This window comes from Chenopodium quinoa, unplaced genomic scaffold (assembly GCF_001683475.1).
Source record: "Chenopodium quinoa cultivar QQ74 unplaced genomic scaffold, ASM168347v1, whole genome shotgun sequence".
Classification (NCBI taxonomy): Eukaryota; Viridiplantae; Streptophyta; class Magnoliopsida; order Caryophyllales; family Amaranthaceae; genus Chenopodium; species Chenopodium quinoa.
In genome coordinates, this window is record NW_018743691.1 from 3,588,173 (window position 1) to 3,607,671 (window position 19,499).

Here is a 19,499-nt window from a genome sequence, read left to right on the forward strand (position 1 = left end):
AGGTTGAAACTGCCTTGGAGGTTCGGTCGAACTTTTCAAAAGTTTGACCACACCTTGGTTCGACCGAACCTCTTAGAGGTGTGGTCACACCTCCTCTTGAACTTCCTCTTCTTGCTTCCTCTCCTTCCCTTTTGCTCCTCTTGTCTTTGTCCATGCCTCCATACTTGGCCAAGGGGCCTCCTACCGTGCTTAGGACCGCCATGGAACCTGCAAAAGATAGCAAAGATCACGAGAACATGGGGATGATAAAATAATGCATAAAGATTATCAAAACAAGCGCAAATGAGCATACTTTTCATCCACAAAAAAAGGAAGCCATAAGAGGAGAAAAGAGGTAGAAAAACCTAAGAAAAACAGGAGAAAAGAGACCAATACACTACCCCTAAGGGTAACATAAATGTCACTCATCAATGGCCACTCAAAACACTACAACTCCGGATTGTTTTGGCGGCAAATCACGGGGAAAATGGATAGAGATCCCCGTAGGGATAAGGCGACTTCCATCGTCAATCCCGCCTTTCGGTTGTCCCACAGGACCTTCTCCTCTACTATCTTTGCTAGAGGAGATAGTTCGGGTGTAGTCTCCATTAGGGAGTTACAGTTTATTTGGCACCTCACCCGTGGGGACGGGCGTCTAGACATGGGAGCGTGGTTACTAGACCACCTCGACGGTGTAGCCCGGGGTAGGGGTGATATTACTATCGGTGGCATGATCACCATTCTTGCGCAATATAATGGGATTGATTTTTCTGAATTGCAGGCTATCCCAGGCACTACGAGGCTTGATATGCGCACCTTGAGAGCCATGCAGTGGCTTGAAGGGACATCCCAGCCGGATTGCTATTTGTGGCTCGTAGCAGGCAAGCCATACGCCTACTTGCCCGATCCGGAGAGGACGGTGGTTTACAACAAAGACAACTGGATCTTCGACCCCGACTTCGCCTGGCACGAGGACGGAGGCACGAAGTATGTAGACCGCAATCCCCAGCCTCACCAGGGGGATGAGCAAGCCCACGGGGGCCAAGGAGGTGACGATGCTGATGATGATGATGATGACGAGGAGGGTGGCCCGGATGCGGCCCAGCAGATCCCGGCGCAAGACTTCGCCTGGCTCCGCCAAGGAATGGAAGATTTGAAGCTCGAGGTAGCGGATTTGCGCCGGTCGAACGAGGATATGACCTCCGCCTTCAGAGACCTGAAGAGGAGTGTTGATTATATGGCCTCCCGTTTCCCTTATGGCCCGGGCGGGCCTAGCTCGTGATCCCTTTCCCTTTCCCTTTAGTTACCTCCCTCTCCTTACTATTGTAAGTCCTTGATGTATAAACATTGAGGACAATGTTTGATTCTAGCTTGGGGGGGGTCTTACTTGTATTCATTCTAAAACAAAAAAAAAAAAAGATTTACTGCTTTCCTAGACTAACCTTAACTTGTTTACTAGTATGTCTTTCCTTTTTGCAGATTGGGAACATTCGAGACGCGGCATGAGTTTGAAGAACGATGCTATGGCCGTTAATTGGAGCTCCCGGGAAGCAAATTTGGTGAGATCTTTTCCTTTTTTTTTGTGTGCTTAGGATAGTTTAGTTTAGGAAGAAGTTGAATGGTTCGAGGATGTTTGATCGGCTCTAAGGAACCTGGGATCGTTGATGTTGATATCATTCGATCACTTGTTTGTCGATTGGGATTTTATGTGATTTTATGCCTCGTTATGTGCCTTTCAACTTATTCAATTGGCTTAGTTGTACATATGTTTGTGTTAGATAGGAAAAGCTTCTGCTATGAGGATGTGTGGTTTAGCTTATATGATATGCCTCGTAGTCTTTTCCTATGTTTTTGGATCATAATAAACTTGTCTAATTGCAAAATTTTGGAATATTGTTCATGTTGGATTCGAAATGTGAATGAATGTGTATGGAATGTCTATTTCCACTTAAGCCAGTGATGAATACACAGTTCGAGTCTATTGTTGATCAATGTGGACGAGTCTAGGCGAAGGGTAGAAATAGAACACTTTTGTCATGTGAAACTCTATGCCTTTGGGCTGTGGTAAGATGGAGTCGTTTCCCGGTTGTGGATTTGACCCCCTTGATTGGTAGTTGCTTTATTTGTTAGATCCCGTGAGGTTTATTTGTTCTAGCCTTCATCATTCTTGTTGAGTGGCATATTTGGATCCTTGATTACGTATTTTTCGATCTTTGTGTTGACTAGTAGCTCCCGAGACCGACTTGACACTTTTAAGGGAGGAAGAGGGCACCTTTTTCATTTTTCTTATTTTGTTCCTTTTGTTTTGTTACAAATTGATTTTCTTTTTACATCATCTTACTTGCTAACCATGTTGAGCTTTAATTCCATTCTTGGTTAACCGTGTTACAAACCCGATGGCCAATGTTTTACCAACCCTTAGTTGTGAAGCGTTTACCTAGATAGGTTTGTTGAGCTTATTGTTTACTAATCAAGAAATAAAGTTTGATAGTTGGTTTGAGCAGGTGTGAAAGTGAGCCTAATTGTAAATATGTAATGTGAAAGTCATTTTGCCATCAATAAAAAATAAGAAAAAAAAAAAAAGAAGAGAAAAGCCGTCCGAATTGTGAAAAAGGCAAGGACACATAAATAAAGTTTTGAAGTTTGAAAGAGGTCATTTGAGTGTGTATTATATGGATAATTTGGGATGTGTAAGAATGTGAATCAATGAGATTGTGGAAAGTGAATTACATCTTTTGAACTATTGTTTTTGAGAATTGTGATTTTTGCGCTTCATTTAGGAATTAACCCCACTTTTTGAAATTGTTTTCACCTACCTTACCCATTTCCAATACATTACAACCCTTTTAAGACTCTTAGACTTTAGAGGTGTTCGGTTCTCAAACGGTGGAGGGAGATACCTTTCAACCCTATGGAAAGATTATGCGTAATCGAGATGTCGGGATACCTTTGTTATTTCCTCAAAACATCACTTCTTCCGGTTCCTTCGAGGAATCATGAGGGGCCAATTAGGGTGGTGATTTGAAGCAAAAGGGGAGGACGTGGCCGGTTTGGTCGGGTTTAGAGGGAAGCATGATTTCTTTGTTCTCTATGCTTGGTTTAGGTCTTGTTCGCATTTGATCAACGATATCTTGGATTGTGTGTCTCGTTGCTTGTTTGAGTGAGTTTTCCTTCCGTGCATGGTTGTTCTAAGTAGGATCCATTGATTTCATTCCGTGCTTAATTTGATTTGTTCGCAATGGCATAGTTTATTTGATCTTGTGTGTGTTTCCCTTGGTTTTTGCTCGAGGACTAGCAAAAGTGTAGCTTGGGGGGTTTTGACAAGCGCACTTTAGGGCGCGCTTTAGAGCATATTTTAGGATGATTTTGGATGTATTTGGGGCCGCTTTGGCCGATTATTACCTTGTTATGCTTACGTTCCCCATATTACGTGCTTCACGGGTTTTCGGTTTGTTTTTGATGTGTTTTCAGGTAATATCAACCGAGTTTAATCGGATCCCGAGCCCTTGATGCGTAACCGAGCTAGCCTTGACCGGAGTCCGAGGAGTTAAGGAAGTTCAAGTGCCGTGCATTGATTACATAGCACAGGCAGCACGGCCGTGTTACCATAGGCACACCCGTGCTGGCCTATAAGCAAGCAACCCCAGGCAAGGCAGCACGGCCGTGCAAGCCAATAGCACGGCCGTGTCAGTATCCACGCACCAGCACGGCCGTGCAGGCCATTAGCACGGCCGTGCCAGATGTTGCCCGTGCCCGTGTCAGCTTCAGTATGAGCCCCGTGCTAGAGCATATTCAGCACGGCCGTGCCATTTTTAGCACGGCCGTGCCAGGAAGCTGCACGGCCGTGCCATATATAGCACGACCGTGCCAATTTGAAGAAGAAATCCGGTTTACTTCCTGACAAGCTAGCACGGCCGTGCCAAATACAGCACGGCCGTGCTGATCCAGGGTTAACTGCGCGCTTGACTTCTCCGAATTAGAAGACGTATATAAGGCCCGACTTTAAGAGGATTAAAGGAGAGTTTTAGAGATAGTTTTTGAGAGCCTTTGTAGAGAGTTATTGGAGAACGTTCTTAGTATTAGAGATTCTTTAGTTTTCTAAAAGATTATTCTAGCGATTTTAGTTTTCTTAGATTGATTTGAAGCAAGATTTGCGAAGATTCTTTGTATTATTCATTGACGACGGATATCAAAGTTCTGAAATTTTCCATTGATTCGCATCAATACAATTGGTATTATTCATTCTTGTTTATTAATCAAGCTTTATTATTCCTTAATCAGAATTCATGTTTATATCTATTATGCTTTTGGAATTCATTATTGCTTTGATTATGAATATGTGTGAGTAGTCTCCTAGCTAGGGTTTCGGGATGAAACCCGGCCCAGGTAATCTATGTAATTGAGGATTGATTTTGATAAACGGATTGTGATTAAATTGATTATATGCGATTGCATGTTAATTCATTATAATAGGAGTAGCTAACCTAGAATCTTGAATTTGATTGCATGATATTCTTGATTTGAACAAGAGATTGTGAATTGAGTATTTCATTATTGAATGTGGTTTGATAATGTATCGAGTAATGTTAAGTGCATGAGAAATCCAAGCTTAGTATTGCCCGTTGTCTTCCTATCACATGATATTGATCAGACATATAGTCTTTGCATATCCCGTTTGTCTCTGTGATTCCTTGTTGCGTAGTTACCAATGGTTTGGTGAATTCCCGTTCTCCCTAGTGTCTTAGTTTATTGATTTATTCCATCTTATTAGTATTATTTTAGAACACCATTTTCCATTGATTTCGAACTAGCTTAGGTTTAAGATTGATTTGCAATTACTCTCGTTCCTCGTGGACCGAACCTTTATTTGCCATTGTACTTGGTTATAGGGTGTTCGTATAAGTATTGTTTGATTGAGAGTTAGATTGTAGCGACCGATTTAACCCTTGTCACATTTATACCTAACGGCAAAGATAATGGTAGGTCACCAAGCAGCTGGTGACGTTGACCAACCAACACTTGGCATAAAAGTGGTTTGCATGGCGTGCGATCACCTGGCACGCAGTTGAGGTCATTATAAATAGGTGGGTTTATCTCAATTCAAAAGGTAGCATTTATTACGCTCTCTTTCTCTCTCTCTCTCTTCATATCATCTCTTTTTTTCTCTTAAACACTTTCTGACTTTGTCACCGGAGTGGCTATCCCCTTATTCACCCCGTGGTTAGCTAATCCTCATTTCATGTGTAGATGCTTAGCTGAACAATATGGTGTTCACGAATCTTGGATACATGTTGTCGGATCTGAGCAAGAATGGCTGGAAATGATATAACTTGAGAATCTAATACTTCGTATGGCATAACAAGTTATTAGATGAATTAGTCAACTATTAGAATTGTTCTAACGAATGCTAGCCCCAAGCAACCTAGTCACATAGGCATAACTTCCCATTACTCCAGTAACTTCTCAATAGTGTAGTAGCCGTTCACTAGCATAGTAAGTTACTCCATAGTTGTTGTTACCCACTAGCGTCCATGAGTTAACAGTAACATCTTAGCGTACATGGGCAACGTGTGTGGTTATCAAAGTAATTGCCTTCCATGCATTAATGTAGAACGTGTTCATGAAATCACCAGGTAGAGTTTGGGGGCCTCTCCACACATTAGACATGATATTCATGCCTTAATTGTCTTCCTTAATTATGCCATACCCCCCTAAGCAATCATACGCCCATGGCTAAGAGCCTACCATGATCTGGCTTGTCCCAATTGAGCACTCACCATCCTATAAAGCTTTATTTTCTTTAAAAAAAAAATAATAATTTAAGTAATAGTAAGTCTATAGGTCATGCTTTTGCCCTTGAAGCCACCAAGGGTATGGTTGTGGACTTGTGGAGTACTGGAGTACCTCAACGCTCCACTAGGCAATAGCTCCATCAATTAACAACTAGGGGTATCGCTGGCACAAAAAATTAGTACGAATAGTATACAAAGTAAATATTAGTAAAAAGGTGAAATTGGTCATAACACCCTAAACTATAACTTGAGTGCACCTAACACTCCAAACTTTGACTAGTCACTGGCACACCAAGCCACCAACTATTGATTGGACTGTAATGCGTATCACTAATGGGTATTTTTAGGGGGAATTTGCTCTTTTTTTTTTTTTTTTTTTTTTTTTTTTTTTTGTTGCTTTGATGGATAACTGTGAAATTGTTACATTGGTGAAGAGTTAACGAGGTCGCAAAATTAATCGATTATATACAATTAATTAGATGGATTACGTAGATGAAAATCATCATCCCCGGATATAACAAATTGTTAGAGTGTCTCTCCAAAAATAGTTCTATATTATATCAATGTAAACAAGAGACCTTTCACAATGCAAGATATCTTTGACAATTGTAAATTATATGAATTTTTTATTTGATTTAACTTGCTATGTATTTGTTAAATGTGAATATATTTTGTAGACATCATATAATTTTTTATTAATAGATTAATTTTACTTTTCCAAAAAAAAAAAAAAAAAAAAAAAAAATTGGTCGTCCAATAAATCCATGATTATATTCGAAATGACATAACATATGACGATGACAAGAAACATTTGATAAAAAAAAATTTAAAAAAATAAATAAAATAAATATTGGCCGTCCGATTATTATATTTGAAATTACATCTCTCCCACTTTATATTCGTGATCTATGCATGTAATTAAATAGAATTAATGATTAATGCATTGTTTTAATTTAATCCATTTAAAACCAGTACATAAGCTAGCTAGTCTTGTTCATTCCCTTGTAAAACAAACACTTATCATCATTAAATAGAGTAATTTAATTATTCAATCAGATAATTCAAGTCCGATTGATTCTACTTTTAAAAAGCTAATAAAAAATACAAACAAACAAAAATAAACCCGAGTAATTAAGTACAATATTTATTTTAAAACAATAATGCAAGTTCATAGGTCACTGACAATCTGACATGGCTTAAGGTTACAAACTTACAGCTATCATTCGGGATCCTATCATTCGCCCCGCGTCAAAGGATTAAGGGTGTTCAATGAACTTCTTTGTGCAAAAAATAAATAAACAACTAACCAGCATCTCAACAACGTGCCTGTTATTATCAGGCATAACATATGACGATGAATGGGAGTATGTGAAATCCATAAAAATAAGTCGCTTGATGATTTTATTCAAAGTTACATCTCTCCAACTAGAATTCATAACTAGCCTTCTGACTCATACAATGCACGATATGTATATAGGTGTATAAATTTTTATTTATAATATGTTTCAATTGTAAAAAAAAAAAAAGATTTATTTGGCCAACGTTTCTTCAAAAAAAATTAAAAAATAATACGAATCATGCGAACAATTTTTAATCAATCAACCGACCAACACCTAATCTTATCCATCTGGTGCTTCAACCACTGGTCTTGCTGAATAAAAGGATGCATTGCTAATAAAAGGTACTCGTAAAATGTTATAAAATTTAGATTATGTGAGAAAGTGCTTAATAAAAAAAACGTTCTAAAAAACTACTTGATAAAAGTTAAAAGTTACTCGTAAAATGTTATAAAAGACTACTACCTTTGGCCGGATTTTCAACGCTAATCAAATTTTTTGACATTGACCCACCACAAAATATTCAGGAAACCATTTTGAGCAAAAAAAAAAAGGTGCAAAATTCAAGGGTAATATAATTTAGGAATTACAATGAATAAATTTAAAAAATGAGGGTATAATACATACTATCTAAAAATAGAACAACAAGAACAATATTATAGGCAAGGAGAATATATTATTGTTTATATTATGTACATATCAAACACATTACCTAAATCAATGGATCGTTATCTATTTCTTAATTTTATTTTATTTTTGAGGGGAATCTATTTCTTTAATTAACAGGTAGAGAGTAAGAATTAAATAAAATTGAGTCCCACAAAATGAGGTTATAGATGATTAATAATAATAATAATAATAATAATAATAATAATAATAATAATAATAGATGATCACACCTCTGCTTGGCTTCGGGCGGTTCCTATTTCAGGGTTGGGTCAGACGATGAACGCCAAGACTTATCGCTGTGTGTTGTCCTATCGGTTGGGTGTTCTATTGTTCTCTATCTCGACGTTGTGCTCTGCTTGTTCGAGGGTTTTTGCTGGAGATATTTTCGGTGATCACGCGGTGTCTTGTGCTGGTATTGTGGGTATTAAACATCGGCATAATGTTGTTCGGGATACCCTTGTTGATGTTTGCTATCGTTCTGGGATTTCAGCGAGAAAAGAGGTTGACATTGGGTTGGCCGAAGGGAACGACGAGGCCCTCAGACCCGCGGATGTGTTACTTTATTCATGGGATCGTGGTCGCGATGTCTGTGTTGATTTGACAGGGTCTTCTCCTTTGACACAGTCAGGGCTATCTGACTTCATTCCTGGGCGGGTTGTGGCTGATGCAGCTCATCGGAAGCGGGTTAAGTATGAAGCTCGATGTCAGGCGATTGGATATGGTTTCATTCTCTTCTCCTTTTCTTCGCTTGGGGAATTAGAGAAATAGGTTGTTGCGTTACTGAAGCGGATTCAGAGGTTCTCGACGACGCAAGACATTGGGGCTCGTGCTGCAGCTCATATCTTCACTAGGGTAGGATTTGCAATATATAGATAGAGGAGTGGGGGCCCAGATTGTATCTCGGCTTCCCACTAATTTATTGTAGGTTGTATGACTTTTGTTTTTGAGATATAATAATAATAATAATAATAATAATAATAATAATAATAATAATAATAATAAAGTGAGTAGATTTTTTTTTTTTTTTTTTGAGGTCAGTGAGTAGAATTTTAAAAACGGGGTTAAATGAAAAGTGAGCAAGACTTGGAAAAATGGAGGTAATATCAGGTACTGTACTATTTTAAAAAACAGAAGTATAAAAAAAAAAATAATAAATAAAAAAAATAAAAAAAAAAGTGTATAAATAAATATATATATATATTTTTTGAAACCTTATAAATAAATATATAATAAACGATTATCTGGGCGTGAGCGTGAGCGTGAGCTGCGTGACAAGCAATTTGGCTCTATATAAGACTATAGATGGATAATGAATCAATGGTAAGAAATCACCGAAGGCCTAAAGCTAAGAGTTATATATAGGAGTATTCCATAACTTTTCGTATAAAAATAGTTTTATTATTCCATAATAAGCCACTTCAATTACAAAAAAAAAAAAAAAATGAGAACCATCTCAATACACACAGTAAAACCAGCTGAACCAACATGGAATGGCCTTCTTCCCCTATCAATACTTGATCACATTTCAGTCATGACACATGCGTACGTAGTTTACTTCTACGATAAACCGATTCAAAACAATTTATGTGTTACATCAACCAACAAAATCGTCGAGACTCTTAAAAACTCCTTGAGTCGTGTCTTGGTTCCTTATTATCCTCTAGCCGGCCGGTTAGGTTGGATAGGAGGTGGTCGATTCAAGCTCGAGTGTAATGCACTAGGTGCCGAGCTTATTGAGGTAGAGTCTACCATGAAAATCTCAGATTTTGGTGATTTTTACTCATCTAGTGATAAGTTTTATAATCTATTACCTGAAATAGATTATTGTGGACGTCCAATCCAAGACCTTCCTTTGTTGTCCGTGCAAATTACTAGATTTGCATGTGGTGGTCTTAGTGTTGGGCTTGCTATGTCACATATTGTGGCAGACGGGTTGAGTGCATTCCGTTTTGTAAAGGATTGGGCACGGCTCACTCGTGGCGAGCCCCTAGAGGTTGCACCTCTACTAGATCGACGTATCTTTCTAGTTGATGAGGGCGTAGATGAGTATAGTGTAATTAGAGAAGAAGTTGATGAAGGTGGAAGCATGAAATATTTTAGCCAACTAGGGATAGGGAATTAATTGTTGGGAAATAATGTGACTCCGATTTTTAAACTCCTAACTAAAGAACTTATGTGTGGAAATATATGTGCAAGGCACGACAACTCAAGGGAGACATTACCAAATTGATTGATGTTGTTGATGCACGTCGTCGTTTGGATCCGCCATTACCATCAAGGTTCTAATTACTAATTTACTACATAATATATACTCCATATACACTTCCTTCTTTTTTTCTAGCAATAAAGTTAGTTTTGAAACCCTATATTACTATATATTGTTGATTTGTTGTTGGTAGAAAACATGATTTTTAATTTAATTTCTTACATATAATCATGCAGCTGTTGTAAATGACTAAATGATGGAGTTTAAGGACACTATTGGCACACTTGCTTGCTTCTCTCATTTGGTTATTTCAGAACAATTGACACACTACTATAAATGACAGTAGATTATTAGATTACAAAGTTATCACGCTCACTTACTTTTCTCACTCTCACATTTCCCTTTCTTTAAAAAATAAATAAATAATATAAATAAAATTCAATATATGTACTTAATGATAAATTGTTAATATTGAGCATTGGCAAACAAGAAATGAAATAAGAATGGTTAGTTGCAAATACTAAAATAGATATTTAAAATAAAATAAAATAAAATAAGATTTTCACTAAATTAACTAAAGTTAATTAAATAATTGTTTCAAAAAAAATATATTAAATAAAATTAGTTTTGATTCTTTCGGAAGTTCGGAACCCTATTGTTGTTGGTAGAAATTAAAACATATATGATCTTTAGTTTAATATCTTACATATAATCATGCAGCTATTATGGCAATGCTGTTGTTAACGTTCACATACAAAGTTCGGCAGGGGAGATCATGTCGAAACCTCTAAGCTATACTTGTAACAAGATAAGAGAAGCCACAAACAAGGTGAATCACAAGTTCATTTTGGAATAAATCAACATGTTAAAAAGCCAAAAAGATCTAATTAATCATCAATTTTTCGAAGATAGAGGAAAACAATATAGCCCCCCATGTTGCTACGATGATGGTAATAGAGTAGAGGCTATAAGTTGGTTGAACCTCGGGTGTTCGGGAGTCGATTTTGGGTGGGGTTCGGAGATTTTCATGGGGCCTCCTATGGTTCATGGCACTGATGGTACGTTCATGATCACTCCTTTCAAGCACGATGGATCTATGGTCATTGGCATATTCTTGAAAAATAAATCTAATGTGTAATGTTTTGTAGTGGGTTTTTATTATTGTCTTTATTATTGTTGAATAAATAATACTGCCTTTATTACCGTTTGTCAGATATTGTAATAAAGGGATATTGAATAAGAGCTTGTTTAGTTGGTTGATGACTTTATTTTTACTTATTTGATCTGATCTGATCTGAATGTCTAATTTGGCTAAATTTTGATCGTATGTGTATGATAATCTATAAATAAAAATTAGATTAAGGGCTTGTTCTCATACGCTGAACTCAGCTGAACTGAACTGAACTGAAAATTAATTGAACTGAACTGAAACTAAACTGAACTGAACTTGACTTATTAATTAGTGATTTTTAACTACTGATTAGTGATATGGTCTTTGATTATTTATTATTATAAATATGTGTATATATAAATATACATATTAAAATATTTAAGAAAAATATACTATATAATTATAATATTTATGGAAAATATATTAAAAACATAAAACCCCAAAACATTTTAAAAACATATACTATTTAATTAAAAAAATAAAATATTATTATGACAAAAGAACACAAAACACTTTGTAAAAAATTAACACAATAATAAAAATAAAAAATAAAAAAGTAAAAGCTGGAACGAAATTATTGTTATTATTATTGTTTTGTTATTGTTGTTATTATTATTATTATTATTATATTATTATTATTATTATTAAATATTATTATTATTATTATTATTATTATTATTATTATTATTATTATTATTGTCGTTGTAATAAGAGCTTAAAGAATTAAATTTGGCTTTATATCATTAGCAATATCATTAGACATAAACTGAACTGAACTGAAAATAAACTGAATTGAACTGAAATTCAACGTATGAGAACATGCCCTAAATGGAACTTTGTTAGATTCGTAATAATTTTTTTTTAATTAATATGTAAGTTTCATAATTTTTTTTTATTACGAAATTAAAGATATTTACGATAAAAAAAAAAACCCACATATATTTTTTTCTAATTTGATATGATATGAACTTTTTTTTTTAATTTGATTTGAAATAATTTTAAATGAAAACTTCATGGGGCCTCCTATAATCCATGGCACTGGTGGTACTTTCATGGGGCCTCCTTTTAAGCACGTTGGATCTATGGTGATTGGACTATTCTTGAAAAATAAATATAATGTGTATGTTTTATAGTGGGTTTTTGTTATTGTCTTTGAATATCATTGTCTTTATTATCGTTTGTTAGATATTGTAATAAAGGCATATTGAATTGTCAGTGTTATTGTTTCCATTTTTATATTTTGAGGAAAAAAAAAATTGTTTTTTGATTTTTTTTTTTTTTTTTTTTTTTGGAAAAATTTGGTTTTAATAAACTTAAATTTGGCTGATATGATTTTTTTTTTTAATAAAAATCTCAACTTTTACTTGCATTTTCTTTAATCAATCGCAATTGGTCATCAATATGGGTGTAAATGAATCAAGCCGGTCAATAAACTTTTACTTATTTGTAGCCTATATAATGGCATTTAGGCTCTTAATAAGTTTGTCAATTTGAAATTTATAAAGTTTTACGTAAGCTTGTGCTTGTGTATTCTTGGCCTAGGTTAAGTTTTAAGCTCGAGTTGCTTAACATTTCTTGATCGAGACTCAAGATCCCAAACCTTTCAATTGCGATTAAAGGTTATATCCATTAAAATTGATATCAAGTTCATCACGGGAGTAGTTGAATAGATGATTAGGAAGTTAGAGTAATGCGCTCAAAGTCTTTCATTTACATGATTCCACGGAAGTAGGTTTAATTTGATTGTGATTAGGGAAGCCATTGACAACTCGGGAGAGACCATTGGTACTATTTAGGTATTACTTTTCCTCATTAATCAATCGAATTATATGTTAAGGGTAGAATTACTATTGCGTTAATTATATTCGTGGTGATGCTTGATCTTTGATGTTTTTATAAGCATTCGATTTATTATATTATTTAGATTTAATCGCTTTAATTAGTCCTTTAGTTATTAGTTCTCACTATTGTTTTGGTTAACTTGCTTAGTATTTATTTGAGTCTGTTTAATTAGTCAAACCATAATCTCTTGAGATTCGATCCTTACATGTCTATCTACACATTAGTGGACTAGTAAGGTTTATTTTTGTTATGTACTCAACACGCCTATCAATTTTGTACGTAGGATTGGTCGTGGAAAATAGGTTGCAAAATAACTAAATTAAATCTAACAAAAGTAAAGATGCATAAAGAAAATAAGAACACAAGAATTGATTATGCTAAAACCCAAAGAAACTAAAAAAAGTAAAAATCACACATAGAATGAGGATCTACCAAACTTTGTTAGATATTGTAATAAAGGAATATTGTAATAAAGGGATATTGAATCAGAGTTGTTTAGTTACTTCACTTTATTTTTGCTGATCTGATCTGATCTGAATGTCTAATTTGGCTAAACTTTGACCTTATGTATATGATAATCTATAAATAAAAATTAGATTAAGTAGAACTTTGTTAGATTCGTAATAATATTTTTTTTTTATTATTATTAATATGTAAGTTTCATAAATTTTTTCATTACGAAATTAAAGATAATTACGACCAAAAAACCCGCACATATTTTTTCTAATTTGATCTAATATGAATTTTTTTTTTTTTTAATCTGATCTGAAATAATTTAGAATGAAAACTTCATGGGGCCTCCTATGCATGGCACTGGTGGTACTTTCATGGGGCCTCCTTTTAAGCACGTTGAATCTATGGTGATTGGACTATTCTTGAAAATAAATCTAATGTGTATGTCAGTATGTTTTATAGTGGATTTTTGTCATTGGCCTTGTTTGGCAAATGGCTGTTGGTGGTTGGTTGTTGGCCGGTTCACTTGGCTTGTTTGACCAGTTGGAATGTTTGGCTGTTTATAATGGCTTTTGAAATTGGTTGTTTAAGCTAGCTGTTTATACAAGTGCTTGGTAAATTAATTGTTGGTTGTTGGTTGTTTATTAGATAATTTGTGGGCCAACAAGCCAACAAAAAAGCTACTCAAAACAGCTTTTTCATTTTGGCTTAAAAGCCAGCTTTTTCGCTGACTAAAAAGCCAATTACCAAACATATTTTTTGGTTGTTTGACCACCTAAAAAGCCAAAAACTAACCAAAAAGCCAATTACCAAACATGGCCATTGTCTTTTAATATCATTGTCTTTATTATTGTTTGTTAGATATTGTAATAAAGGGATATTGAATTGTTATTATTTCCATTTTTATCTTTTCAGAAAAAAATTTGTTTTTTGTTTTTTTGGAAAAATTTGGTTTTAATAAACTCAAATTTGGCTGATATGATTTTTTTTTTTTTTTATTTTTTTTTTTTTTTGGTTGTTAATAAAAATCTCAACTTTTATTTGCATTTTCTTTTATCAATCTCAATTGGTCATCAACGTATTGTAGCACGTAAATTGTATTAGGGCTGAGCAAAACTACCTGAAAAACCGAAAACCCGTTCTGTTACCATTCCGAAAATTAGAGTACCGGATCCGATAACTATAACGATTCGGGTAATTGTTTCGATAATTTGTTATTGGGTATGGTTTTTGGGTATCATTTTAAAATTAACGGTTGCCCGTTTCGATCCGATAAACAATTTTTTGTTTTTTTTCCTACTTAAATCTATTATTCCAATATTTAAACTCTTACTTTACTTCATCATCACTATATAATATCAACGATTAGTAATATTATGAATAATTTGGTCAAGATCATGTGGTATTGTTGTTAATTAGTGTTAAAAAATAGGAAAATTTGCAAATTACAGCCATTTAAAGTTCTTATTTTGCAAATTGCAGCCATTTAAAATTTTTTTTGCAAATTGCAGCCCAAAAGTTCGTATAAATTGTAAATTGCAGCCCGATTCAATTTTTTCATCGGTTTACATGTTGAAAAATCTTCGGTTAAGGTTTTAGGGGTCATTTTAGCCCTTAGGAGCCCGAATTGAGCTCGGAATTAGCAAAAAAATAACGTAAGTGTCTCATATTTACAGTTTCCCACAAATCGATACAATTTTGTTATGCAAAACGAGATACTTATGTTATTTTTTTGATAATTCCGAGCTCAATTCGCCTTAAGGGCTAAAATGACCCCTAAAACCTTAACCGAAGATTTTTCAACTTGTAAACCGATGAAAAAATTGAATCGGGCTGCAATTTACAATTTATACGAACTTTTGGGCTGCAATTTGCAAAAAAAAATTTAAATGGCTGCAATTTGCAAAATACGAACTTTAAATGGCTGCAATTTGCAAATTTTCCTAAAAAATATCATAATAACTAATTTATTAAGTTTAATTATCACTACTGGATACCTTATTGGGTACCCGATAACCGATCCGAAAAATCCGGGTACCCGAACTTATCGGTTCGGTTTATGGATATCACTTTTAGTGATATTGGTATCTGGTACCCGAACCGTTAGTAACAGTACGGGTACCCGTCCCATGCTCACCCCTAAATTAAACGCGTGTTATAATGAGATTGGTCAAAAAAATAAAAAAAGAAAGATATCTCTTCCCTAACCCAACTTGCCACACCAGCCACCCTTCCCCTTCACTCTTGTCGCCCCTCCCCAGCTGCAGCCACCCCTTTCCCCCAAGTTGTAGCCACGCTTCCTTTGAAGATATTGATAGTCAAAGTTTTGACTCATCGCAAGTTATGTATCAAAAAAACAGGTAATAACATAAATTCCTCTTTTGTTCACAACTTCTCCTTCGGTCCTTCCCTTATCATACGTATAAAGGTTTGTTTAGTTCACCTTATTTTTGCTTATATGATCTGAACTGACCTAATATGATCTTATCTTATATGATTGTTTAATTAATTTGACTAAACTTTGACCTTATTTGTACAATCATCTGTAAATAAAAAATATATCCAGTGAATTTTTGTTAGATTCATAATATATGTTTTTTTTTTAATATGTAATTTTCATAAATTTTTTCATTACAAAACTAAAGATATTTATAATAACAAAACCGCACATATTTTTCCTAATTTGATCTGAAATAAGTAAATATAAAGTGAGCTGAACATGTCCTAAGCGTGTGTGTATGTATATAAGCAACCACAACTGGCAACCTTAAATTTATGGCTAAAATTAAAAATGAAAACTCTTCAAATTTTATAGTCATTATGGAGTATTAAGGGTCTGTTCTCATACGTTTATTTTCAGTTCAGTTCAGCTCCTAATTTTCTTCTCTTATAAAATATTCAGTTCAGTTTAGCTGAGTTCAGACCCTAACTGTCCATATTCATGTTGAAGTATTGAAGAACAAATATGAGTCTCGCAACTGCAAAGATTTAAATTAGCTAGAGAGTACTCGTAACTGTAGCTAGGAAGTAGGGACATATAGAACTCAAATTCGACCCAATTCACAAAGTATACGTAGTATATAGTTCTTTACATGTTAATCCCTCTTTCCCTAATATTTTGCTTCATTTGATTTTTTTGCGGTTTTCAAGATCACGTCTTAAAACAGTTTTATCTCTATTTTTATGTGTAAATTTATTTAAAATTAGATATTAATATTAATAAAATATATAATAAGACGAATCCAACCAGATCAATTGACTATATTATTTCCTATAGATTATAAGTATTTTTTTTTGGTGTTTAGAGAGACACAAGGGCTAGGGTGAGAATCGATCCCATGATCTCCTGGAACCGGGAGGAAAACTCTAACCACTTGAGCTATTTCTCACTCTCGAGATTATAAGTATTTTATGGTTAAAGATTTTAAAGTTTGAACCATATTTTTTGCAATAGAGCAAAAGATTAATTGTGGAAAAAAGGCAAAAATATGGTATGGCAACTTAAAAGGTAGATTGAAGGTTGATTATATCATATTTGTTCCAAGCTTTCAACACATACTTCCTCTGTCCCTCACCCCTTGCAAGGAGGGGATCCTAATTTTTTTTTTTTTTTTTTCTTACCCCCTTTTTTTTTTTTTCTTACCCTTTACTCCTTTAGATAGTATGAGTAAAACTCAAGCACTTTAAATATTCACTGTAAGCAATATATTAGGAAAATAATTTAGGTGATAAGAATTGTCTCCCGTAATTAACTAATAACAATGACTACTCTTGTAGGTTGTAGCGTGGGTGATGGCTTTTGTAGTGTAGGCTAAAGACTAGCTTGGTCCAAGTAAGTTGGGCCGAGAAAACCTGCACAGAATATACTTGGGGTGTCTGAGAGCATGGGCATTGGTGAGGTTACTCACCATTCTCCATCTCACTTTCAACTATCTTTTTTATTTATCTTTTTTCCAAATCATCTTCCACCTCACCTTCCACTATCTTAAACTACTAGTGTGAGTCACCTTATTTATTTATCTACAATGGTGAGGTTACTCACCATTCTCTCTCCTAACTACCCCATCATTTTCTCTTTCTCACTCTTGTTTTATTTTATATTTTTTAAAACATGTATTAATCTCTATTATTTATTTGTAATTTTTGAACTTACATAATTAATTAAAAAAAGTTAGACATTTTTAATTTTTTTTTCTTTTTAATTAGAGCATTATAAATAGTACAATATTAATAAATAAAAATTTCTAATATTTGAAATGAAAAGTACAAAAATAATACAATATATTAATAACATAGTTTATTTAGCAAAGACATCCATTAAAATTTAAAATACAATATTCATTAACAGCGACTTTTGTCATCTCTTCATTCGTTGCCGAAACGTCCCCATATATGTTCAACCAAGTCATTCTTTAGTGCATTATGGGTCTCCCTATCACGAACATTATTTCTATTTTCCATATAACCATTTAGATTGAGCCTATCCAATTGTCCACTTCTCACAGTAAATGGTTGGTTGTTGTTACTAGTTGATGATTCAGCTACATTTTGCGGCTGATCATTGATAAATTCAGTTGCATCATAATGCAAATATCCATCTCGCTCATCTTCAACAATCATATTATGCATGATAATACAAGCCATTACAATTTTCCATAAAATTTCGGTCGACCATGCTAGACTTGGTTGACGTATTATTGCAAATCGAGCTTGTAACACTCCAAAGGCACGTTCAACGTCCTTTCGATAACTCTCTTGCTTCTTGGTAAATAATTTGTGCTTACCAGTTTGTGGATGTTTGATTGCTGGGATAAATGTTGCCCATTTCGGATAGATACCGTCTGTAAGATAATAACCCATATTGTATGTATTTCCGTTGACATTGAAGGTAACCTCTGGAGCTTTTCCCTCACATATATTAGAGAACACCGGCGACCGTTGGAGGACATTTATATCATTACAAGAACCCGGGGTTCCAAAAAAAGCGTGCCATATCCACAAGTCTTGCGAAGCAACAGCCTCCAAGATCACTGTTGCTGTTTTACTTCTACCTTGATACATTCCTTTCCATGCACGCGGACAATTTTTCCACTCCCAATGCATGCAATCAATGCTGCCATCATACCAGGAAATCCACGAGCATAACTTTCACGGAGGAGCCGCTCAAGTATCCATAGTAATTTTGGGGAATTTGTTGCAAATTTTGGTTTAAAAATTGGTTTGAGAATTGTTGGGTGTAATTTTGGTTTGGAAATTGATTTGGGAATTGTTGTACAAATTGTTGGTTTGGATGCGTTGGTTGGTTAGGAATGTTATAAAATAACATCCTTTGAGCATTTGGATTATTAGGGTTATTTGGATCAAAATGAAAATTACTTTGAAAATTTGGAGAATTGGAAGATTGGTTATTTGGATTATTTTGAGAGGAACCACTTCCGTAATTAGGATTATTAAGATCCATAATCACAAAATATTTTTATAATGAAAAAAAGAAGAGTGAAATTTTAAGGGTGAAAAACTATATCAATATTAGGCTCTATTTATAGATAAAATTATAATTATACCGTTGGTGAAATTATTTTTTGGAAATATGTTTAAATGAAGTGAAAAATTACCGTTAGAGTAATAATATCAACACGAAAGTGCTCCAAATAATAGAGCCGTTGGAGAGCTGTTGGACTAAAACAACATCTCATGCAAATGTTCAACAATTTGGATGAGTTGTCATGTGGTAATTGGACCAACAAATAAATATGAAATTCCTTTATAAAAGAGTCAGCAAAGCCCATGCATATGTCAGTTACTCATCAGAGCATCAGCAGACGTTGCTTCCCCTCTTTGTGAGTATGTAACGAGTCACTGTATGCAATGGTAAGGTAGCTCAGAAGAAGAGAGATAGTGTTGTGAGTAGGCTTGTGACTCACCAATGCCCATGCTATGAGGAAACTCCTTCAATGCCTAAGTTAGTTGACCTGGCAAGAGTATTAAAAACCTTGTATTCACTCCGTCCCATAATATAATTCCTGCTTTTCTATTTTTAATATTCAAAA

The 19,499-nt window shown here is 34.5% G+C and overlaps 1 protein-coding gene and 1 pseudogene across 1 annotated transcript; one reads left to right on the forward strand and one right to left on the reverse strand.

Moving 5' to 3' along the window:
* Positions 1 to 8,939: 8,939 nt before the first annotated feature.
* Positions 8,940 to 11,233, forward strand: LOC110683904 (annotated as a pseudogene).
* Positions 11,234 to 17,814: 6,581 nt separating this feature from the next.
* LOC110683905 lies at positions 17,815 to 18,510 on the reverse strand. Its single transcript, XM_021860310.1, has one exon. It carries the CDS (start codon positions 18,508 to 18,510, stop codon positions 17,815 to 17,817), a length of 696 nt encoding a protein of 231 aa, XP_021716002.1.
* Between the last annotated feature and the right edge of the window lie 989 nt (positions 18,511 to 19,499).